General features: G+C 41.2%; 1 protein-coding gene across 4 annotated transcripts in view; it reads right to left on the bottom strand.

Moving 5' to 3' along the window:
- Positions 1–5,457: 5,457 nt before the first annotated feature.
- The window catches only part of EVI5 (ecotropic viral integration site 5), a 71,059-nt gene continuing 51,023 nt past the window's right edge, over positions 5,458–25,493 (bottom strand). For all 4 annotated transcript variants that reach the window (XM_035123801.2, XM_060276732.1, XM_060276734.1 and 1 more), the window contains 2 exons: positions 23,497–23,592; positions 5,458–6,705 (listed from right to left, as the gene is read on the bottom strand). In XM_035123801.2, coding sequence (XP_034979692.1) covers positions 6,403–6,705; positions 23,497–23,592 — 399 coding nt within the window. In that variant the 3' untranslated portion in view covers positions 5,458–6,402. The remainder of the gene's footprint in view (positions 6,706–23,496; positions 23,593–25,493) is intronic.

Genomic DNA, 25,493 nt, shown 5'->3' with positions numbered 1-25,493 from the left:
TTAGACCACAGAACAACCTTTATCAACCTGGTGCCCTCCAGATGCTTTGAATTCCAGCTCCCATCAGCCACAGCCAGAACAGTTGATGGGAGTTAGAAACATCTGGACGACACCAGGTTGATGGAAGCTGCTGTAGAAGGATAGCATTTTAAGGAGACGTGAAAGGTGATGGGATTCTCTTTGTTTCCCTGCAAACCTACCAGTTGATCAAATGAGTATCTCGCCGAGGTAGACCCTTAGACTGGTGCCCGCAATGCGAAAGATCTGTTAAATCTGTTTATAGCGTCCTGGTTGAAACCATGGCCACATTCTAAGGTTCTTAGAACAGACATGGACGCCTGAGTTTATTATGACAGTGCTAGAAAGTGTTTGCACAGAGAGAGAATTCTAGAACTGGGTCACAGAAAAAGGCAACTTAAAACGTTGCATTTGGAAGTGTTGGGAGCAACACCAGATCTTTGTATAGTTGGGCAATGTTTTCGGCCAACTGCAAGCCTACATAAATTTATTTATTCATCACAAATAAATTCGATTAATAAAGTGGAGGTCTCTGGGTTTCATGGTTGTAGGCAAGACTGTGTGCTTGCCTGTTTCTGCTTACCATAGTATGACATATCAGCTCTTGCGCGAGAGTCTGAGCGGGCATAGCTGTAGTCCTTAGGTGATGATAGTTCTGAAACTGTCAATGGGGTTTCTCTTCTTCGGATCCACAGTTTTGAAAAAACAGAACCACATACCTAAAGAGAAAATGGTTACATTTCCACTGTTTCTGACTGAAGGATTTGCCTTCTCAGGATTTGATGTATAAGAACTGGCTTGCTGAATCAGACCATTTAGGTCAACAAAAAGCTCACAAATTGGACAAGATGGGATAGCCATGCTGTGCTCAATCTGAGCATCTGGTACTCGGGGAGAGATGGGAGGTTTCATTCTGAAAATAGGGAGTGCCAGACCGAGTATGGCTTGAAGAAATATGAGGGGCTTCCACCTTTCTAAAGCTTGGTGCCACAATACATGCCACCTTGGGTACAATGATAGGCGAAAGCTGGGATACAAATGTCCAAAAATCAACAAAAGCTAAGACTTTAACTATTATAACTAAAAGCCATTGACGGGCTTATCCTTCATGGATAGCATGCAGCAGTTACGGAGACGCAAGCGTTGAAGAAATAATTGGGTAACCTGCAGTCCTATGCATGTCTACTCAGAAGTAAGCCCCAGGTAAATGTGTATAAGGTTGCAGTCTTAGTCACTTCCGCTCTTGTCAGAATATCTCATTCTAACATTTCCACTAAGTCAGTATTTATTTGACTCCACTGCTAAATTAGATAATGCAAAGAGGACCAAGGTGTTAAGTTTTGGCGGTAAACTACCTTATTTCTTCCTGATTGGCTTATCTTAATGCCTGTCTGTAGCTAACAGGAGAAGCATGCTGGGGGAAAAAAAGCTTTTTGCACCAGTGCGATTTATAGACAGCATTCGGCACTTTGCAGGGCATGCGCTGAAAAGTTAAGTCACTGCAACTTACTTATCTCTAAGGTTTCCTAGTTTCTATTATGGGATGTATGGCGCAACCGATCGTTTGATTAGCAGGTTTCATAACCATTATCTATGCGGATGCCGTTTTTGAATCACTCCAAATACAGTAAGAGTTTTGCTTTTCATTATCTGGAACAAGATCAGGGCAACGCATGCCCAGCAAACAGACACCAATCTACCAGTCTTACCAATTCGTGGGTAGGATTGAAAGAATCACAATATGAGCTGTCTGATCCCTAGAAACGCCTGACCTCCAGGTTGCACGCCTAGCTATTGTGAAACCAAGGGGGATTTCAAAGTGGTTTAGAGTATGGCATGGTTTGATGGGGAGAGATATGTCAGCCATTCAAACGCAAAGACATTCTGCAGCGCTCGTTGCGTGCACCCAAGCAAATACTTTGGGCCGGGCCCATGTCTCCAGATCTGATTCCACAGTTACAAGGAGCATGTTAGTGTTACAAGAGCAACAATGTTTTTCCTCACTTCTGTAATCAAATGACGTAGAAAGAACTTTCCCCCAGCTTCTAAACGAAGCATAAAACGAAGCCCAATGCGGCACTGCAGTTGTCATGACTGACAAGGTAATTAGAACCCTTCTAGCTCCTTGATCTCCGCAGATTTGCAGGTACGCAGGAGAGCGACAGGTGAATGCAACTAGCAGAACTGAAATGCAGGAGAGTGTGGACAGCTCTGTGTGGAGGTTTAACTTGCCGGAGACAGTTCTCTGTAGCCATCTGAAGCAGAGAGAGGGAGAAAGGGAGAGAGTTCAAACCAGGGATGGAGAACTTGTGGCTCTCTAGAGATTGGGGGACCTCTCCATCCCTGAGTATTGGCTGTACTGGATGGAGCTGATGGCAGTTGTTCAGGCAACATCTGGAGAGCCTTGCCTCTGGCTTAAAACCCAATTGAAGAAACAGACACAGAGCTAGCATCATACACACACACACACACACACACACACACACACACACACAAGCACTCTCTTACGGGCTTGAACATGAGGGCAGAGCTAGCTATTACTAAAAACATGGATCTGCTGTAGAGAATGGAAGCTCTGTGTTCAGTTATTGCCTTTTGCTGCAGGATGCAGAATCTCCCCCCCCCCCCCCAAGAATCCTGGGAACAGTAGTTTGTTAAGGATTCTGGAAATTGTATTGTTGTTAGGGGTCTACTACAGTTCCTAGAATTCTTTGAGGGAAGTAAAGTGCTTTAAATGCATAGCATATACTCAGCCATAGTGTCTTGACATCAATCCACGATGCATCTAATATTGTTTGTCCTCCTGAAGCCATTCAGCTTCTGGGTCAAAAACCACACATGATGCTCCCTTGTCATGAGGATGTTTCTATCTTCACCCCTTCCAATGCGTGCCTGCATTTACCCAAACTGGTTCTGGGAAGCTGCAATTTAGAGCAGAGGTTTGTACAGGCAAGCAGGTGCCTGGCTTCCTGTGCGCCCTTTTTTCTTATAAAAATCCACCCCCTGCAAAAATTTATTTTTGCCTCGAGGATGGGGGAAACCCTCTCTCTTCTTCTGTGGGGGGAAAAGCTGGACATGTGCCGTATTTGACAGGGGAAATTGGAGTTAAGCATCTCCCCCCTACTGTTGTGAACGTATTGCAGCTTAATGCGAAAGTGGGCATGCTCCGCGTGCCCATTTACTTCCACGTAAAAGCAAACTCCGAGATGCAGCCTGTCGCTCCGTCTCCCTCGCAAGCACCTGTGCAATATGGCAGTTACTGCAAGATCATTGCACTTCACTGTTTAATGTGTTTTATGGCCAACCTTCAACTGAATTTCTCATGCCACCGACTGAAGAGCTTTGCTTTTGCAAAGAGACCTGCAGCTGGTGTGCCAACGATAGACAGGCAGAGATACTTTCTAGGCAACCTCAGCTGCCCCAACACCAGGTGCAGAGGTTGTCAGCTGCTTATATTTGGATTCCCACTGGGGAAGGTAAAGCAGATGCAATCTACAAAGAAAACTAGACACAGAACTCAAAAACTATTTTTTTTGCTTTTGGGAAACGGCATCATTTTACATCTGAATGGGGGCCGCATTCACCCCGCAGTCCAGTGAAACGTCAACATTTGTTCGGAGAAATGCAGTTCAATGATTCCTGTATGCTGATAAAAATAGCGAAAGCAAAAAAACTGAAAGTTAGAGCAGCTCATAAGGTTGTTTAAGAATTTCCTGGATACCATCTATTTATATGAGCAGGCCTTGCAGACAAACCTATTTCTTCCCCTGTAATTTTCAGCTGATTGGGTTTCATTGTTTGGGCAGCAATCCTGTGTATGCTTACCTGAAAGAAAACCCAACTGAACTCAGTGGGACTTATTTCCAAGTAGACATGCCTAGGAGTACAGTGTTAGTAAATTAAGAACTTTGACCCCCCCCTTGAACTAAAGCAATAAAAAGATACCGTTCAGAAATACTGACATGCAGTTCAATCTTTGAAATGTTTGCTTTTATTTAATTTAGAGGGGCTTCTTTCCAGGTACATGAGCAAGTCTAAGCACTTTTGCTAAGTAAAATTTACTGAATTCAGTTGAACTTCTGAACACATATGATTAAAATCAGGGTACAGTGGTACCTTGGTTCTCAAATGCCTTGGCACTCAAACAACTTGGAACCCAAACACTGCAAACCCGGAAGATGGCTTTTTACTCCATTATAGTCTATATTTTTCCATTTCTTCCTGCAACCAGTCCTAGGTTTCTATCTTCTTCCTTGTACTCATTCTGAGCATCTGTGGCATAACATTCATTCTCCTGATTACTTTTGTTTATATGCTGCTTTCTGTTTCTATGTCTTAAGCTAAGTAATCTTTTCCTTCTCTTATTCATAATTGTCACATATCTCCTAAGTGTATTTTCCTATGAGCTGTTTAACATTTTTGTATGTTTTGTACTATTGTTGTATTTTCTCCTTGATTTTATTGTTAGGTAAAAAAGGTACCGGTAAAGAAAAGTTTGGATTTGATATCCCGCTTTATCACTACACGAAGGAGTCTCAAAGCGGCTAACATTCTCCTTTCCCTTCCTCCCCCACAACAAACACTCTGTGAGGTGAGTGGGGCTGAGAGACTTCAGAGAAGTGTGACTAGCCCAAGGTCACCCAGCAGCTGCATGTGGAGGAGCGGAGATGCGAACCCGGTTCACCAGATTACGAGTCCACCGCTCTTAACCACTACACCAATTAAGTCCAGTCGGGAACGACTCTGGGGTTGCGGCGCTCATCTCGCTTTACTGGCTGAAGCAGCCAATGTTTGTCTGCAGACAGCTTCCAGGTCATGTGGCCAGCATGACTAAGCCATTTCTGACGAAACCAGAGCAGCGCACGGAAACACCGTTTACCTTCCCGCCGGAGCAGTACCTATTTATCTACTTGCGCTTTGATGTGCTTTCGAACAGCTAGGTTGGCAGGAGCTGGGACCACAGCGCCACCCGCATCCCGCTTATTGTAAAGGGTAATAATGTTGAGCTGTTTTAATAAAATAATGAACAGCAAAGGCAGCTGGTGAGTGAAGTTAGATCAATACACATTCCCATTTGATGGACATCTCACCAGTTTTATTCAAGAGATTTCTACCGTGTTTCTCATATTATAAGACACGTCTTATATTTATTTTTTCCTCAAAAAAACACACTATGGCTTATTTTCAAGGGGTGTCTTATTTTTTTCCTCCTCCTCCTGCCGCGGCCGGCATTGCTGCTGTGCCTATCACTATGTCTTATTTTCGGGGTATGGCTTATATTCCTTGAATGCTTAAAAATCCTGCTGTGGCTTATTTTATGGGTATGTCCTAAAATATGAGAAACAGGGTATACCACTTTCAGTAAAATTCCCAGGGCAGTTTATAGTAACCAATACTGTATTTTGAGAAACACTTGAACAAGTAACTGTTTAGAATCTATTAAATCATGAAAAATTTTTATTATATAGTTACATATACACAAAGTTAAAATTTCAGTCAATAGTGTCATTTGGAACACATTTCAGTAGGGCAGGAATATGTGGGTCATTTGGTAAGCAGAGGTCTTAAACCTAAAATTAGTGTTTTTGCCATTTTTCTCATAAACATTTTCCAATTTTACTTGGTTTAAACAGAATTTCATTTCCTTTTAAAATGCTGAGACCAATCATATGGTAACATTCACACTTCCCATACAAAATTCAATGTACATTTTAATGCAGGGCCAAGGATATATAAATATATACAAAATAGACATTATTTGTAGTTAACACTCTCATCAGGTCCATTAGCAACACATCAAAAGCAGATGCACAGAACGGTTAATAAAAGGTTTTCTTTAATCCTTTACAACGAAGTATGACCATTAATTATTGTATAAAATAGCACAAGTAAAGGCTTTAGTTCGGAAACTTTGGTGGTTTCCAATAAAAGAGGTTATTTTAATTAAAAATAAGACATTCAACCAGATAAATGTCATATCTGTTACATCCATCGTGATCACAAACAGTTTATGTAAAAAGAACACATTTGTTCGCAGAGCATTAAATATTGCACAAGTACACTTTTCCTTTGAAGACTAAGGACTTCCCATGTTTACAAACTGTAGTATGGTCCTTGAGTGGGAAGAAGTTGTGAGTGTGCATTTTCTAGCATGAGAAGCATACGGGAAATATTAATACTGTTAAGAGTTGACATCCATCCAACCTCTTCCCAGTCCTACTCTATGGCAACATGAAGTTGGAGAGAAAAGATTTGGCAAATAAGGTGCAACACATCACGCGTCAGATAAGATGTAAGAGCCAGTCGAGTCCAAGAACTTTATGATAGTCCTCTTGACCGTGGAATAAGCTCCTAGAGAATGAAGGCCAATGACATTCACAGTGATCACACAGTAGTAGAGTAAGGCTCCGCTCTTTTTTGGTTATTTTCCTTCTGAACGATTGTGTCTGATGTTTCAGTGTTTTCAGTATCACTGTCACTACTGTTTGCCACGGTTGGAGTCAAGTCCATCGGACCGGTCCTCTTGTGCAAGTGAAAATGGACCCCCGACTCCTGAACGTGGTTCGATATAAAGTCTTCATCGGACGAATGCAAGGACTCATCATCTCCTATCAAATGGTTCACAATATGAATCCCATCAAAGGTGTGTGGGCCTGGGAAGGGTTTCTTGCCTTTTAGACATCTGATCTGTAAAAAGAAAGGACACACACACATATATATATGCATTAGCCAACAAGAAAGGAGAATATGCCCATATTCAACTCATCATTTGTATCTTAAAGTACACCCACAAGTTATAAGAGCAGGAGTAGCATTGGAGTGTACTCAAAATCACTGCTCACCCTCACCAGAAACAAAAACAAATGTGTGTATATAATGATCCCAAGTTGTCCGTCCTTTCATGAGCTGCGTTCAGAGGTTCCTGCTGATTGAAGATGGGAGGTGATTTTTGCCAATTCCTCCCCCCCCCCCCGTGAACCCCAGCAATATTTTCCTCCACTGTTCAGGAAAGTACTCCAATCCTCTGGAGAGTTTTTGGTGGCAGAGACAGCATTCCTAGACAGCATTACATGGCATGAGGATGGGGGTGGGAAATCTGGGATTTGACATGGTGCAAAGGCCAAAGTTCAGGGGGAAAAGTGTTATAGTAAAGAAGTACTTTCCCCTAGAGCAGGCACCCCCAAACTTCAGCCCTCCAGATGTTTTGGACTACAATTCCCATCTTCCCCGACCACTGGTCCTGTTAGCTAGGGATCCTGGGAGTTGTAGGCCAAAACATCTGGAGGGCTGCAGTTTGGGGATGCCTGCCCTAGAGAAAATAAAATCAGAACACAAGCACAGCAAGCTTTCACTAGTGAAGCCACACTTTTACTCCACCGTCTCCTTCAATACAGTGGTACCTTGGTTTGCAACCGTTTTGGATTACAACCATTTTGGATTACAACCACGTCAAACCCTGAAGTGTGTGTCCCTTTTTTTGGATTACAACCCTTTTTTTGGGGGGGAGGCCCCATTGGCGAAAGCGTGCCTTGGGTTACATACAACCTGTTTTGGTTTACAACCGGACCTCCGGAATGGATTATGGTTGTAAACCAAGGTATCACTGTACACCTTTAGTTTGCTATAGCGTTCTATAATCAGCAGAGTACATAAACACAGCAAAATTTACTTAATATTCATGTTAAATGCACCATCTTCTGTTCACATTGACTGGACAATTAAATTCTACTCCTGGTGCCCATTCTTAGAATTTACAGTGTAATGGTTAGAAACATAAAAAAGATAGAGCAAATACTCTTGCTATTGAAATAAAGAAAGAAAAAGAGTGTGGGGAGAGATTGACTGGGGGCAAGCTGCATTCCAGAGATTTCTAAAGCCATTTCACCAGCTTGTTGAACAAGCGCTTTTTTAGTGCAGTGATCTATACATTACAATAACACTGCAAATGGAACAACCTAGATGCCAGGCCAAAGGGTGACATGCTCAGTTCCTACATGCAGAGCACCTTAAGTAGGATGTTACACTGTAAACAGAGGGACTGCTGAAATGAAATCAAGATGTTTAGACAGGGGCGGATAACCTTTTTTTTTGTTGCTAAGGGGTGTGTTCTGTGGGGGAACTTGGTTAGGGGTGCATGCTGGAGGTGGGCAAGGCAAAAGGCAGACGTTTGGCAACGTATTTCCCTTTTCCCATTTTCCCCTTCCCTTCCCACGTTGAAATTAAGCTGTGGTTCATGTGAAGCCCCCAGGCCGCAAGTTCCCCCAGTCTTGAGCTAAGCCCTTATACGAACTGAAATTGCCATGGCTGCTTTGCATGAAGTTTATGCACAGTGCACGACTCAAGCTGAAGCCAAGTATTGAGCTATGAGTTTTATTTTAAGAATATTTCGCAAGTGACACTTTGTGGGACACTGCACTACATCTACCCTGTTTCTCATATTTTAAGACATACCCATAAAATAAGCCATAGCAGGATTTTTAAGCATTCAAGGAATATAAGCCATACCCCGAAAATAAGACATAGTGATAGGCACAGCAGCAATGCCGGCCGCGGCAGGAGGAAGAGGAAAAAAATAAGACATCCCTTGAAAATAAGCCATAGTGTGTTTTTTGGAGGAAAAAAATAAATATAAGACGTGTCTTATAATATGAGAAACACGGTAGCAATGGTGTCTGACAGAACTAGGAGCCCTCTCTAAACCTGATCTTGTGTAAATATTCACAAGCAGAGCTGTAGAATTCCTCTTTCTGGTTCTGTATTATGACAAAAAGAGGGAGACACCGTTTGGGACATTTCTCAACTTTAAGCATGAATAAACCAGCCATCTTAGGACCAATTTCAACATCTTATTTTGAAGCTTTCTTAAGTTTTAAAGTAGAAATATTCACATCCAAATGATCCTTAAAGTGACCCACACGCCTTCTGAATACCTTTCAGAATTTAAAAACAGCACAGTAATATAACCGAAAGGAACAGACGAACAACAAAATCCCTGTCGATAGCTCAGTCAGCCGAGCATGAGACTCTTAATCTCAAGGTCCTGGGTTCGAGCCCTACCTTGGGCAAGAGATTCCTGCACTGCAGGGGGTTAGACTAGATGACCCTCGTGGTTCCTTCCAATTCAACAGTTCTATGATTCTCCTTATGCTGCTATTGTAGTACTAGGGGTTTGAAATTTGCCTGAAACGTGCAATGATGCAACATGTCCATAACGGGCTCTTGAGTTAATGAGATGGTTAGTGTTCAGTATGTGTCAAGATTAAGGAAGGTTCCATAGGTTTTAGACTAAAAAAAATTTTTTTTTAACCGAGGTTCAACAGATGGAAAAGGAAGCTATTCTTTCCAACTCAACAAAGTTGGCTATGAGTTTATCCTAAGTGGGAAGAAACCACATTCCAAAATGGGGAAGAGTAGCGTGACCTTCCAGATAGAGGACAATTAATCAATAGTTATTGTCCCTAGTTCCAGTCCTTGAGACCCTCCTTCCACTTGTTTGAACATCACACAGAAGGCGGGTGCCATTTCCCAGTTTATAACTAAGGAAGAACATTCCAGGTCTTAGCTCCAACTGCAGGAGAGGGGTGTATTTTCAAAACCAGAACTGGTACAAGTCTTCCTGTTTGTATCTCTTTTGACAGGACAGAACTAGGGATACTGATCACGGAAGAACGTTCTTGTTAATACTAAAAAGTGGCAGAAAATCTCTTGTGTTACCGACATAAATCTGAATTATCCATTCTAAATAGATATGTGGACTCAAGCCCCTTTTAATTTGGTTTAATGGAAGAAGCATGGCATCAGAACACGGGGCTGATCCACAGCGCATGGTATTAAGGAATGGAAATTCTCAAGAGATCCTGCCAAATTTAAATATAAGACACCATAGTACGCTGGCTACTGTCCCAACTATCCCATGGCTATTATAGAGTTGTCAGAAATTACAACTGCCCATCCATTGATGGTTGAAAGTGGCAGAATTGACTAGTGGCTCAAAAGTACCTGATTATACTTACACTTTATGTACTCATTATTTACCAGGCTGTGGATTATTATATTTGAGAACACAAAGCAACCATGCTTAGAAAGGTAGTCAAATTCATTCCACTTGAACTTTCTCATAACATGCTCTTACCTGTTGCTGACTGTCAACCCACGCATAAGCAAAAAGAAAAAAGACAGCAGAGAAAAGTTTAGAGGTTTAAAACATTCCTAAATAATCCAGATTAAAAACGCACAAACTAAGGTAGCATGTTAAAATATGAATATTTGCTTCAATCAACTCAAGTTAATTTCAAGGGCAGATTGATTTTTCTGGAAAAAAATAGTATATTAATTTCTATAGTCATTTCCTTGTTAAGACTCTCTCTCTCTCTCTCTCTCTCTCTCTCTCTGTGTGTGTGTGTGTGTGTGTGTGTGTGTGTGTAGAACTGTAAACATTTAGTGCAAAATTCAGTTGCTAAGTCAAAGTTCGTGAAGAAGCCAGCTGTATTGCCTTGATATCAAACATGCACTTTTTGAAAGTAAGGTCTTTAGAATTACGGTACTTCCATCACCACAAATATAAAAGGTTAAAATCTTATCAGTTATTACTTCCTTCAAAGAATCTTGTAGAACTGCAGTTTTATGGTGGTTCTGAGAATTATTAGAGATCTCTGCTTTTTTGAACAGTTAGCATTTAACTCTTTCTCCTGTATTTCCCTGATCTAAACTACTCTCCCTCAAGTTGCTATTAGCTCCACATTGGTGTTTCCCACCATATGCAGGGATGGTAGGAAGTGGAAACCAACAACTTACCGGGGGGGGGGCAAGTTCCCCACCCCCCATGTATATAACATATCAACACAGTTCACATGTCACACTAAACCATGGTTTCATGAGATGCAGACAACCAGGAAGGAGCAACCACAAGCCTCCGTTTCCCTGTCCCTTTCTGTGTCATGTGGACAGTTTGTAACAAATTTTGGTAACTTTCAAAACAAGCCAACTTCAAAACTGTGATTTTGAAGCTGCCTTTTTTCAACTGGAGTTTGTTTTAAACCTTTAACCCAGATCTCAAAATATCTCAGTTGGTAGAGCACGAGACTCTCAGGGTCATGGTTTGAGCCCCACATGGGGCAAAAAGATTCCTGCACTGCGGAGGGTTGGACTAGATGACCCTCGTGGTCCTTGCCAATTCTACAGTTCTTTGATTCTATGATCTAGATAACAGGACAAGCCAAACTTAATGTTGCTGAAGTCCTTCTCCTGACCACATGAGGAGAGGAAAGGGATGGAGTATGTGAGCCCATACTGAGATCAGAGTGGTTCCTCCCTGTTCACATTTGTCTTACAAAATAATAATAATAATAATAATAATAATAATAATAATAATAATAATAATAATAAGTTATTATTTATACCCCCCCAATCTGGCTGGGTTTCCCTTGTCACTTTGGGCGGCGCCCAACAGAATATTAAAACAGAATAAAACATCAAACATTAAAAACTTCCCTAAACAGGGCTGCCTTCAGATGTCTTCTAAAAGTCAGGTAGTTGTTTATTTCCTTGACATCTGGTGGGAGGGCGTTTCACAGGACAGGCGCCACTACCGAGAAGGCCCTCTGTCTGGTTCCTGTAACCTCACTTCTCGCAGTGAGAGAACCCCCAGAAGGCCCTTGGAGCTGGACCTCAGTGTCCAGGCTGAACGATGGGGGTGGAGACACTCCTTCAGGTATACTGGGCTGAGGCTGTTTAGGGCTTTCAAGGTCAGCACCAACACTTTGAATTGTACTCGGAAACGTATTGTGAGCCAATGTAGGTCTTTCAGGACCATAGTTTACTGTGATGTACACAACAGTCCACTGTAATGAAGCAGCTTTGTCGCAACAAACCTCCCTAGGTTATGCAGTAGGCAAGAATACAGAAGCACGAAGGCTATCTATTTAAGGTTATGTAAAAGACTTAATATTAAATTTCAAAATTTCCTTTGTTCTGTTTTAAAAAATATCAAGGTGATAGTGGTTGGGGTTTTCAGCTTTTAGCAGTTATCAAGAGCAAAACAGCCGAAAGGAAACAAGAGGCTAAGGCAGGGCAGCTGTACTGCTTACATGACAAAGATCAAAACTAGCGACACACTGAGACCAGAAGCTTTCAAGTCAGAACAGGAAAGCAACAACTTGATCAGGCAAGGTCATGACTTTTTGATCAGAGCATTACCATATAATCAAAAGTTTTGAAATCTTAATAGAAAGTACGTGATTGAAAAGATAGCAAGTAGTCAGAAGAACAGGCTTCCATGTTGTACTATGTAATTGCACCATCAAATTTTACTTCTCTCGTATGTTGTAAAGACGTTTAAAAGACTTTTGGTGAATTTGGCCCTTGGGTGCCATTTTTCAAGCAACACGTTTCAAAAGAGAGAGAAGTTACTTAAAACAACAACAACAACAAAACCCTCTCCTTTTTAGGTTGACAAATAGAAACTAGCAAAAAATAAATAAATGTAGGATTACAATCCTTGGCAGCTATTCAAGTGCCATGGTTTATTTTAAATCAATAGCTCTGAGGCTATTTCTAGATCTCAATCCAAGTTTTTTCTCGTAAACATCTGGGAAAGGAAAGGTTGTTTAAGGTGACAGATTATGGCCTTCATGTCTATAACTGGGCCAGGAAAAGAAAACGAAAATTTTGTTCACCTATCCAGTAATCTACTGATTTTCTGTGATCTGTGCAAATTCCAACTTATTCTTGAAAAATCCATTCAGCCCTACCTAACCATAGCTAGAATTATGTCCAGACTTCATTCAGTATTTCATCCCAACATCTCAATGCTGAAGTTAGAAATCTACAAAATACAGGCCCATTTCCGTCAATTTCTCTGAAGTGGGATGATTATAACAAACTCCCTTCTCTCTGCCCTTCTCTCAATGTTATTTGCCTATCAAAACTTTCTATTAAATGCATATATATTGATTTGATATATTTTTCAGTAGTTTCCTCTCTTTCTCCATCTCTCAGGTCATTTGTATGTGCTTTAGAAGTTCAGCAAAAGAGACATCTCTTCCACTAGATCATGGCAATGAACATTATTTCAGAGCTAAAACCATCAGCTCTGAAAGTGAAGTACTCTTTTTTGGGGGGGAGGGGGAACGCTAAACTCAGTAACGAACATGAACAACATGATTTTCTAGAATTCTGTAGTGTTTCACCGACATACTTATGTTCACCACCAAGATATAAGAATGAGGTTGAAAACAAAGTATGGAGCGAGACCCTATTATGAAAAATGCTAATGAATCCTCAACTTTAAGTTATTCAGCATGAACAGCAGCTTTGGGTCTAAGAACACAGAAAACACAGCTGAAGATCTATACTTATTTTAACTTAAGGTCCACCAAGCTGCTATTTTAGATTGGGTGTTCGCTAACCACATGACCTCACAAGCGCTATCTTATCACATCACAGTTTCCTCAGACTGACCACAACTATTGAAATCAGACTCCGCCAGCATAGAGGCTCAGTATCTGACACGTACTAGCAAAAACAGCAACTTTCTAGCTGTCCAATAGCTGCGCTGACTTATGGGAGGGCAAATCTGGTGGTCTTGCCCTAACTGCATTTGCAAGATACCATGTAAGGAAAGCGCATGATTTATTGCTCTGTAAGCTTCAACCACAAGTTGAAAAACTCACACTTTAAATCTGAGAGCTAACATGTTTCCTTTTCATGTCAGGGGGTTATGGGGCAAAAAAAAAGGTTTGCATTCTCTCCCATACTTGATTTGGGCTACAACACTGCACCGTTTTTTTTGTTTTTTTTTAATTCTACCTGGAGTAAATGGTGCATTACTTATTTATTTAGAGGGAGGAAATCTCACCCTTAATCTTCCGAGTTGAGGCAAAGCTTTTAAATGCTTATCTTAAGATTATCACAATGGCTGCACTTCAGCGTATTGAAAAAGCTTTGCTCGTGAAAGCCTGACAAGCATCACTCTGGCAGCGTGTGCCGATGAGCCCAAGGGCATGCAGATGAAGACAACAGCAAAATGCATGATAGACCCACAAAGCTGACGGAATTCCATTACAGACCATGATTACCGCAGGGGGTGGGGAACCTGTGGCTTTCCAGAAGTTTGTTGGATACCAACTCCCACCGACCTCGGCCAGCATGGTCAAATGGCCGGGGCTGATGAGAGTTGTCGCCCAGCAACCAGAAGCTATGAATGCCATCAACCATGGCAACCTTGTGGGATGACTACTGCTAAGCAGTAGCTCACTCTTACCAGTCTGAAAGGTCTCCTAAGATGCTGCTGGATGGAATGGCTGTTCCACCTCATGGAAACTATGATGCAACACCGTTTCATATTCCTTTACTCCAATATCCACATGAAGAGACTGGGAGAGATTATCGGAAAGGTTTGGAAAGCGGTGCCATCAGTACACAGATGACATTTATTTCCCATTCCTCTTTTTTTTATCTGAACCAAGTTTAAGTTGGAGAAGCTCTGGAGGTATAGGTAGACTGGAGATCAGCAAATGAACTAAAACCAACATAAACCAAACAAACACGTCATTGGCCAGTAGTTTCAGGGTGCTTCTGGGAGCTCAGCTAATGATTATAGCCAGGAATGTGTCTCTCCCCCCCCCCCCAGCTTCAGCCAATTTTAGCTGCAGCTGTTCCTGGAAAATAATAATCCGAAGCCAGTTACACATGCTGCAGCAGTTATCTTCAGGATGTCCTAGCCTAATGTAATTCACCTGGGGTTGCTTAAGAGTGTCTGACAGTCAGCATGTAGGCAGGAGCTGGGCAGCGGGAGTTCCCAGTCAGCTTCAATGTGTTTACTCTGACCAATAAAACCATAAAACAGCTCCAGTGTGTGTGTGTGTGTGTGTGTGTGTGTATTTTATATATATATATATATATATATATATATATATATATATATATATATGAGAACGGTTCCTTTCATATATGCAGTTAGGTGGTCAGATGGGGCCCTGATCCAGACGCCAGCATGGTCTTAGACTGTCCTGCACAAAGGAAAGGGTATTTTCTTCAATTAACACCGTCATTATAGAATTCTCTCACTAGAAAAGTTTGGCAGCTCTGCTTGCTTGGTTTATAGAAAGGTGGTATATATGAAGTAGTTCCATCAGCATGAGGATTTTCATTTACGCAGTGGAGCTTATCCTCCTTCTCCATGTGCACCCCCACATCCCCCCCCCAAATCTGAAATGGAGGGTAATGGGAACCCCCAGAACAGATTCAGGCGGCATGCGGGCAGAGGAAAGTTCTGTTGCGCAGCCAGAGGCCACTTTGCTGGATACTACCCTTTGCTCTTGCTATATATTGCTATTTATGTGGCTTAAGTTAATTTTCGTGTCCTGATGACAACCATTGGTTTTAACAATGGGTAGAATGTGGCAGGCAGTGGAGCAGCTACGTAATTATAGATTCCCGACTCAAAAGGTCTTATGGGGCCGCCCCTTTAGACAACCATGTGTACTGCTTCCTTCGTGAAGCACAATTGAGATAGCATTTTTCAGTCCCAACTCTAGGGATTAGACACTGTGCAGCATTCCTTATGTTCACCATGGTTCAATTTAGCCAGCACATGATCTCTTCCAATACTCTGTATAGCCTAACCATGGTGGTGTTGGTTATCTTACTTCTCCATGTTCCAAGAACATCGTTACTCTACAGAGAGCCACGTTACCCCAATGTTTTCTGTTTTGGATCAGCCTTTTCTCAGGTTAAAGAGGAAAAAACCTGTCGGAATTCAAGTGTTTTGTCCAATGTATATTCTGCGAGGTCTCAAGTAACTTAACTTTGACTTAGGGAATCATTCTGTGGAAAGTAAAATTAGGAACCTCAACTTTAAACAATCTAGATGGGATTTCCCACTGATTTAAGGTTTATTCTGCTAGGAACTTTTCTGACTGAGATTCCTTTAATTCAGTTTCCTGGGTAAGTCTGGTTAGTTCTCTAGAATACTATTTCCTGAAGTCGAAGTTTTATTTAGCACATTTATGCCCTTTTGAAAAGCTCAAGGAAGTCGGCACTCTTAAATCAAACTCAGTAGAACAAAATGATCAAGTTACTAAAAGCGGAACAAAAAAATTGCAAAGCAGATATTAATGTACCTGGGCATCTTTCAGCAGTACATGTATTATTATTATTATTATTATTATTATTATTATTATTATTATTATTATTATTATCATTATTATTAAAAAGAGGGGGGGGGAGATCACTACAGGAACTTAAAAACCATACATGCCCCCAAAAGCCTTCTAAACAGAAATGTTTAGCCAACCAGTAGAAGGAAATTTATGATGGGCAAGATGATCCTCCCTTGAGAGAAATTGCAGAGCCTGGGCACAGTGACTGAAAAAGAAAAAGGTCCTTTCCTGTTCCCAACTAAGCACACTTCTGGGGAAACATAGGGAAACCTCTGGTCATAACCAGCTTGCCTAGCGAGGCAGAGCTGCATCAATAGCTTTCCAGCAGCGGGATATCAAATCCAAACTACTACTACTACTCTTCTTCTTCTTCTTCTTCTTCTTCTTCTTCTTCTTCTTCTTCTTCTTCTTCTTCTTCTTCTTCTTCTTCTTCTTCTTCTTCTTCTTCTTCTTCTGTGGAGCCAACCTGGCAGACCACAGCTAAGCGGCAGTGATACTGCTGCCAAGAAGCCATTGCTGTGGCTTCACCTCTCCAGGCAGGCTGCTCCAGCATCTGATGAAGATCTCAATACATGGGCAGGCTTGTATGGGAGTGGAAGGTCCTCTGGAAACCCTGGCCCCAAACAGCTTTTAAGACTCTTCATCAGCACTTCATCAGGAACAAAACTGGGAGCCTGTGCAGCTGCTTCAATAATGGAGTTATATGCTCCCTGTTAACAGCTGCCACAGTCTGGACCGTTTATAGTATTGGTGCTCTTTTCATAAGCAGCCCTATGTATATTGTATACTACAGAAAGCCAAGTGTGATGTAACTAAGGCACATGTCACCATGAACAGATCAAGAAAGCAAGTCCCTACATATGCTTCCACTATTCAGCCTCGTCCCAAGGTGGCCCTTTGCATATATGGCCTGAATTATTTATCCACGAGTAATTACTTAGTGTTTACAATTTCATTTTTACGAGCGGAATCGTTTAAAAGCAGGGCATTTGATCTGCAGCTGAAGGTCGATCTTCATTAAGTCCATCTTGAGTTAGTTCAAGAGAAGCGCGATTTGAAGGCGAGATAGCGCCTCTATCAGAATCTGTCACTGTTCGCATTAGGTTGTTAGGACAGAAATATCAGATGGGTTGGAGCACAAGGTGCATGAAGATAGCAAGAATGAGCCTCGAGCTCTGACGCTGGAGAAAAAGAAAGTGCAATCTTCCTTTCTTTTTCACGGAAAATTTCCTATCTGAATAAGCCAAGCAAGTGTTTTTGGTGTGGTTGAAAGTCAATGATATACAACAACGATTGTTTACATATTATTTAGCTAAAAAGCATTCCCTTCTTATCACGGACCCTACCTGAGCAGTTTTGGGCCCCAGCTTATCTCATGTCCCCTTATGTGACAGCTGCCAGAGAGCAAAAGAAGTCAAGGCATCAAGAGGCCATAAATGGGGTTCTTTGGGGCTGATTATATGAAATTGTGTTGTGCATATAGTGGTTGGGGTGAGTGCACATGAACCACCAGAAAGAATATTGTTTTCCGGGCTGCAGCTGGGAACCACTTTTAAATCACACCAGGCATTATTATTGCTTGCACAGGCTAAAGAAGGGGGACTAGACAAGGTTTATTGCATGCATTTACTCTTCTGACAAGAAATTATACTAAGTGTGTGAAATATTAGTAAATATAGTAATTAGTAAATATAGACAGTGGTACCTCGACTTACAAACGACTCGACAACCAACCAAATTTTTCGACTTACGAATAGGGCAAATGGCTGCAAGCTTACAAATTTCTCGACATCAGAACGGAAACCGCGGCAGTTTTAGTTAGGGTTTTTCCGACTTACAAATTTTTAGATTGGGTTGCTTCGACTTACGAATTTTTCCGTTTCCAATGCATTCCTATGGGAAATCGCGTTTCCCACGGCACTTTTCGACTTACGAATTTTTCGACCTACGAAGGTGCCTTCGGAACGGATTAAATTTGTAAGTCGAGGCACCGCTGTACTTTTATAAATATCGATACCGATATGTAAATAACATTACATAATGTATCCATTTAATTGCAGGAAAAACTACAGTACTGCATACAGTTCATGTGATACTCAATCCTAATTGAGGACATCACAGAATCCAACAATTTTTGAACTGGAAAAATATAGGAGGGGCTGTTTCGGAATAGAAAGTTTTCAGAACAAGGTATCAGACGGAGCCTCAACTACTTGACCATCTGAAACTGGAGGTTCAATTAATTCTGCAAGAACGCACGATAGCAAACAATTTGCTTTCGGCTCTCCCTTGGAAGAGTCCCTCAACGTTATAAATCAGGTATTACTGCCATGAGATTTACAATGCAGAAACTAGCTACTGTTGTTGTACAGGAAAATGCTATCAGAAGACGGAAAGGGTCAGAATCTGCGTATCGTGGAACTACAGCAGACACAGAAAACTGTACGACACAAACATATTTTTTTTACGCGGTTCCAAAGTTCTTCTTCAACTCTACAACTAGAAGCCGCTATTCCATGCTTCTGCCTCCCAAAGTATTTTGTGGTCTGTTAAGTTTGTGTGAGAAAGGCTATCAGTTCTAATCTTATGCCCCACTCTTGTAATCTACACTGCACATTTGTTCCTTGCAACATCCAACAGGAAGCCAAGACAACTGTTTAGGAATACAGAGTATATAAAGAAGCAGCAGAAACTCCCCCACTCCCCACCCCGCCGGGCAGTTTAGGCAGTTTATAAATCAATCAGTATGCACTGGGAACTAATGCAAGTGAGAGAATATACTCTAACACGGTCAACAGTTTATTTTAGTCCAGACTGGATGAGGCTGTCTAGATATTTGTTCTGCTGACCCCTTCAAGACCCAATTTGAACTGATGATGGTTCCCAATGCATCTTCCTTTCTATGCATGGAACAAAAGTGCAATGAAGCCAATATGCCTGGCCTTTATGTCAAGCATGAAGCACAAAAAGCTCCTTTTGTGTACCCCGCCTTCTTCAGCTTTCTCATAAACAACAACCATTTCAAAGCAGTTGTGGCCTTGCCTTCGTAGAACATAATACTGGCCAAGAACAGGTCTGCATCGAGTGGACAGCCACCTTAAGTAGGGGTGCCGTATTTCAAAAAGTGAAAATCCAGACACAAAAGTTTTTTTAGTTTTGCCCAACATTTTTGGGGGTGTTTTTTTGTTTTGCAAAATCTCCTTTTAAAAAATGAAGTTTTTGAGCTACTTTTAAAATGAAATCCGCCAAAAATCCACACTTCCAACATGGGTTACATTTGGATTTTCACAGACATTTCAGAGATTTTTCACCCGTACGCTGTTCCTGAAGGCCAAATTCCGGATGTGTGACAACCCTATCTTAAGAGTAGATGGAAATCATTAGCCAATCTTTTTGGCAAATGTGCCACATGTTTAGTCCAAAACATGAGATAACGGCACTCTAGTCTGCGCACTACACAAGGCAGAAAGCTCTCACCCACAGTCATCTTATTATTTTGCATCTACTGAATATAATTTTGGAAAGACAAGCGAAAGGGCAAGCCTTATTAAGCCATGCTCAAGCCCAAAGACCACACGAGAGCCAGTGTGGTGTAGTGGTTAAGAGCGGTAGACTCGTAGTCTGGGGAACCGGGTTCGTGTCTCCGCTCCTCCACATGCAGCTGCTGGGTGACCTTGGGCTAGTCACACTTCTTTGAAGTCTCTCAGCCCCACCCACCTCACAGGGTGTCTGTTGTGGGGGAGGAAGGGAAAGGAGAATGTTAGCTGCTTTGAGACTCCTTTAGGTAGTGATAAAGCGAGATATCAAATCCAAACTCTTCTTCATTTCTTCCTAATGTTTCGCAGACGCCACCTACTCTACTGGCACCATTGGTATAGTTTCACCACCAATTATTTAACAGAGACTATATCATAATCTGCGGCATTCACATGGTGCCTTATTTTGCTAACTTTTAGGTGCAAAACTGATATTCACTTGGTCTTCCTAAGAACTTCCATTTAGGTCAACTCCATCCAGACACATAATTTAGTCACCTATAATTATTTTTAAAGGTTTATCTATTGTATCCTTTGCTTTTAATGATGATGCTGTTATATATATATATTTATTGTTTTGTGAATTTTAGTGGTGCTTTATCTATAACTTTATTTATCAACCACTCAGAGGACTTATTGGGTCAGCGGTTTATAAACAAATAAATGCTCTAACTGCTGTTTACTTCCATTTTTTAAACACTGTTGTAACTCTTGTATACATACATTACAATTTCTTCTTTTGGTTTTTTTTTTATTTGTTAGATGCCTTGGGAAGATTTTAATGGAAGGCTGGATAAAATGTTTTAAACAAACCCCCACCCCCCCACAATTTTTTTTTGCTTATAGTGAAGATTTTGGTGGTGGCCTGTCCAAAAGTGAAAGGATGAAGAGCAGAAGAGAGAAGTGGCTTCAAAAATAGGGTTGGGAAGGTGAAAAGAGGGGTTAGTAGTTGCATGGAGTGGGAGGGGAAGCTCTAGGGGGGTTAATGTGACTTTTTAAGCAGAGCACCTCATAAATACACTTTAGGGAAGATCTTCAACAGGTAAAACTCTGTTGTATACTATTTATAGCAGCTTAAAATATAAACAGGACCAGATTTTTGGGGGGGAGGGTTGTTTTGTTTTTAAAGATCAGGAGTACAATACACTGATTTGTCTTTCAAACTTGAAAGCTGCAGGCATGCACACTAAAGTAACTTCTATTTCTTTCACATGTTTTGCTTAGTCATCTGTGAATGTCTCCCTTATTCAGTTGGCCAAAAGGTTGTGGTCGCATTGTGTATGCCACAACTTTAAAAGAAAGATTAGCTTACAAGGTTAACCATAGCATGCCTATGAATGTTTAGAGAAGGCAAAGTGAGAGGGACCATTAAACATTTGGAGGGCTTAATAATTTTTTTTTTTTTTTTTGCATTTATTGAGTACAGCCATACCTCTTCTTGCAAATGCTTCATGTTGTGTTTTTTCGGGTTAAGAACACGGCAAACCCAGAAGTGTTTATTTCCGGGATTCGCCACGCACACACATGCAGAAGCGTTCTGCGCAATTCGCGCATGCGCAGAGGCACTCTATCGCGCTTTGCACATGTGCAGAAGCACCACTCTGGTTACGGACTTTTCAGGGTGCTAACGGCACCCCAAAACAGATCATGTCCACAACCACAGGTACCACTGTATAGTGTTGTGTAAGATATGCACTTCAGGTCAGAGTGTGATTCTGAGGAAATTCCTGCTTCAATATTTTTTTTAGTTAATATATTAAATGAAATTACATCCCTTTGAAGTTGTGACATTTCGTTGTCTCAGAACTCAAACCTTTTGTCAAGTGGTTTGATGGCTTACTGCCAGGGGAACAATGCCATGTTTGAGATGGACTGCTGGGTAAAACTCATAACTGCCACTCCCCTCATCTATCCGCCTAGGATGTCTTCTCTAGTTCTCCCTCTGGGTTTTGAGACTTCAAAAGACAATCTATAAATTTTATACCTCTTTACAAAAGCCAGGTCTGAAATTCTTGCAATCCCAAATTGCATTAAGATTCATTATAAGGTGTTTATGTAATGCAGAAAAATGTGTTTTGTCATCCTGAAGTGCTGAACAACTCCGAAAGAGAAGATAAAAGTGAGGTGTCTATCTAGAGTGAATAGGTAGATTTTTTAAACAGAACTTTCATTAGCAGGTCCTAGTTTCCACAGAGTATCACAGAAGTATTAATTTGACGAGAAAGCTGCGTTCCAATGCTTGTTTATCTGGGAATAAGCCTCACTGTACAATGGGACTTGGCCACTATTCTTCCTTATTCTCAAACGGTTTCGGGTTAAGAACAGACCTCCGGAACGAATTAAGTTCATAACCCGAGGTACCACTGTATACATTTGGAAATACCTCTCCCCCACAGCCTAAATTGCTTTCCAAGCAGGTAAAGGTAAAGGTAAAGGGACCCCTGACCATTAGGTCCAGTCGTGACCGACTCTGGGGTTGCGCGCTCATCTCGCATTATTGGTCGAGGGAGCCGGCGTATAGCTTCCAGGTCATGTGGCCAGCATGACAAAGCCGCTTCTGGCAAACCAGAGCAGCACATGGAAACGCTGTTTACCTTCCCGCTGTAGCAGTTCCTATTTATCTACTTGCATTTTGATGTGCTTTCAAACTGCTAGGTTGGCAGGAGCTGGGACCAAGCAACGGGAGCTCACCCCGTCACAGGGATTCGAACCGCCGACCTTCTGATCAGCAAGCCCTAGGCTCAGTGGTTTAGCCCACAGCGCCACTTGGGTCCCAAGCAGGTACTGGAGTGCAAACACTTGCTTGAACTCGCACATAAAATAAGCTCTTAACCTGCAACTCCCTATATTAGAATGGGCGTCCGGGATATGGATCCGGGATATTGCATCCTTACGTGGATGCAAATTCATTTCAGATGCATATCTGAATCTTTACTGTATGTCCACAGTTCCGAGTCCACCAGCAAGCGATATGCACCTGTAGGCTGTTTGTTTGCACAGATGTCCTTAGCTGGATTGGAGTATAAATGTTTAATGCAAGATGGTTGGATATTGATTTCTCAAGTGAGTCTAACGATTGTTAAAGGTGCTGTTGATAAAAAGGCAAAGCAGGAATTCTGCTATAATCTCAAGTGAGATGGGCCCTACAGAAGTCCCAGGCACCTCTAAATTGTTGCCGATTTGTATGTTTATTCATACACGCCAGCGACAAAGCTGCATCTTCCAGCTGCTTCTGTTGAAATCTACTATGTTCATGTTTTGGACAACGTGTCCTGCTGCTACATTTTAGAAGTGTGATATTTTCGCACAAAATAAATCATTTGTACAAGTATATCACATTTCTTGATGGCAGAAAGGAAAGGATACAGATGGATCAACATTCACGTTAAGAGTGGAAATGCATAAAAAATTAGGACTGAAATAGTAAAGTCATTTAAAAACTAGAAGCTGTTTTATTTCCAATGCAAGAACTTGTGGAAATTTATTTCACATACAGGCAACTGCCTCTTAAGATGAAAAATCTAAATAAATCAAATGTTACTGGACTATTACACCTCAACGCACATAATTCTTACAATAAATCTTAATTCAGTTGTGTTAGATGTTCCAGAACATTGTCAGATTATGGATGTTATCAAGTCATGAGGAATCATTAAATGAAGAATGTTAAAAACACTGAAACAGTAGTTGCCTAGGATCAGCAAAAAGGCCCCACATAAACCAAGTGGTTCAAGATAACTGAAAGAAACCAAAGTGAGCAAAAATTATAATCTTTGGCTTACCTCATGATTGAGCTCTGCTATCTGATCTTTCAGTTCTCGGATATACTGACTTGAGTCGGAATTATTAAGCTGTCCTTGAAATTTCCCTTCTTCTTTCTGTTCCAGAAAAGATTTTTTTAAAAAAAAGGTTGATCAGGTAGGACTTTACTCCCTTTTATACTACAGTATTTCAGAAAGGTGGATTCAGAAGATAACATCATACTTAGAATACACCATTGAAATCAATGAATTAAGTTATTGATTTCCACAGATCTGCTCCAAGTATGACTTACTGGATACCACCCAGAGCTTTCCAGGTTTATATAATGTATTACCTTTGTTTTCTTTATTATTATTAAAAAACATGCTTATAACTACATTAAAAAAACAGAATTTAAACAGAATACAAACATGCATTCTATTTCAGAAATAATAATACTATCCTTCATCCGCAGAACTTAGGGCAGTTCACAACAATATATCTATATATATAAGCACAAAATACATGATATAAACAGGAACAAAAAAACAAACCAACTAATATCCCCAGCCACCTCCCTTAACGCATTTAAAAGGAGTATAAAGTAAGATTAAAGTAAAAAGGTAGGGGTTGGGAGAAAGAATCTATTTCAAAACCTTTTAACAATAGAATAGTAATTAATTATCCTCATCAAACCTGACTTCAACACAGTGAAAAAACACAATATATTTTAATTAGCCCCAAATCTGTGGGATAACCAGCCTCATATAACCAACATGCTTTATTTAATGCCTTATAACCCTTAAACTTTTCTGACTCATTTTCATATTTTGGAAGCAATTTATACTTTCCTGAAATATAGTAATGATAATAATTTATTATTTATATGCCGCCCATCTGACTGGGTTACATTATTAGTGTTCATAGAATCATAGAGTTGGAACGGACCCCAAAGGTCATCTAGTCCAATCTCAGCTAAAGCATCCATGACAGATGGCCATCCAACCTCTGCTTAAAAAACCTCCAAGGAAGGAGAGTCCACCACCTCTCGTGGGAATCTGCTCCACTTCTGAACAGCTCTTATTGTCAGAAAGTTTTTCCGAATGTTTAGTCGGAATCTCCTTTCTTTCAACTTGAAGTCCAAACATACCCAGCTTCTTCAAGCGCTCCCCATGAGGCAGGCATAGGCAAAATCCGGCCTTCCAGATGTTTGGGACTACAATTGCCATCATCCCTGACCGCTGGTCCTGTTGGATAGGGATGGTAATTGTAGTCCCAAACATCTGGAGGGCCGGAGTTTGCCTATGCCTGCCATAAGGCTTAGTTTCCAGACCCTTGATCATCTTGGTTGCCCTCCTCTGCACATGTTCCAGCTTGTCTATATCCTTCGTAAATTGTGGTGCCCAGAACTGGACACAGTATTCCAGGTGTGGTCTGACCAAGGCAGAATAGAGTGGGACTATTACTTCCCTTGATCTGGACAAGGGCATTACTTTTTACGGCTGCATTACACTGTTAACTCATGTTAAGCTTGTGGTCCACCAAGACCCCTAGATCCTTTGCACCTGCACTGCTAGTAAGCCAGGTGACCCCTATCCTATATTTGTGCCTCTGGTTCTTCCTGCCTAAGTGCAGGAATAGGCTATTGGTGCATGGTTTTCTAGGATTTTGTGTTTTTAATGTGGGCAATTAACTTTACCCCAACATAATTTCCTTTTCTTTATTTAACAAGTAGGTGACATGCTTAAGATTCTCATTTGCCCCTCGATTTTTCATGCTCCTGCATACTGCTAGCTGCATTTAAACAAAACCTCCTCGGGAAATAAAATGTGGAGTTTGTAAGCACAATTCTGTGGGGCAGATTTGTAGAAGCTGATGAAAGATAAGATCTACTTTAATGTAAGATTAGCATAGGGTTAGCATAAGATTAGCATCTGCAGCTGGTTATTCCTGCCTAAGTGCAGAACCGTACATTTGTCCCTATTGAAATTTATTTTGTTACCTTGCACCCAGTTCTCCAATCTGTTAAGGTCATATT

This window comes from Zootoca vivipara, chromosome 7 (assembly GCF_963506605.1).
Source record: "Zootoca vivipara chromosome 7, rZooViv1.1, whole genome shotgun sequence".
In the NCBI taxonomy this organism is placed as follows: Eukaryota; Metazoa; Chordata; class Lepidosauria; order Squamata; family Lacertidae; genus Zootoca; species Zootoca vivipara.
This window is presented reverse-complemented; position numbering and strand designations above follow the sequence as displayed.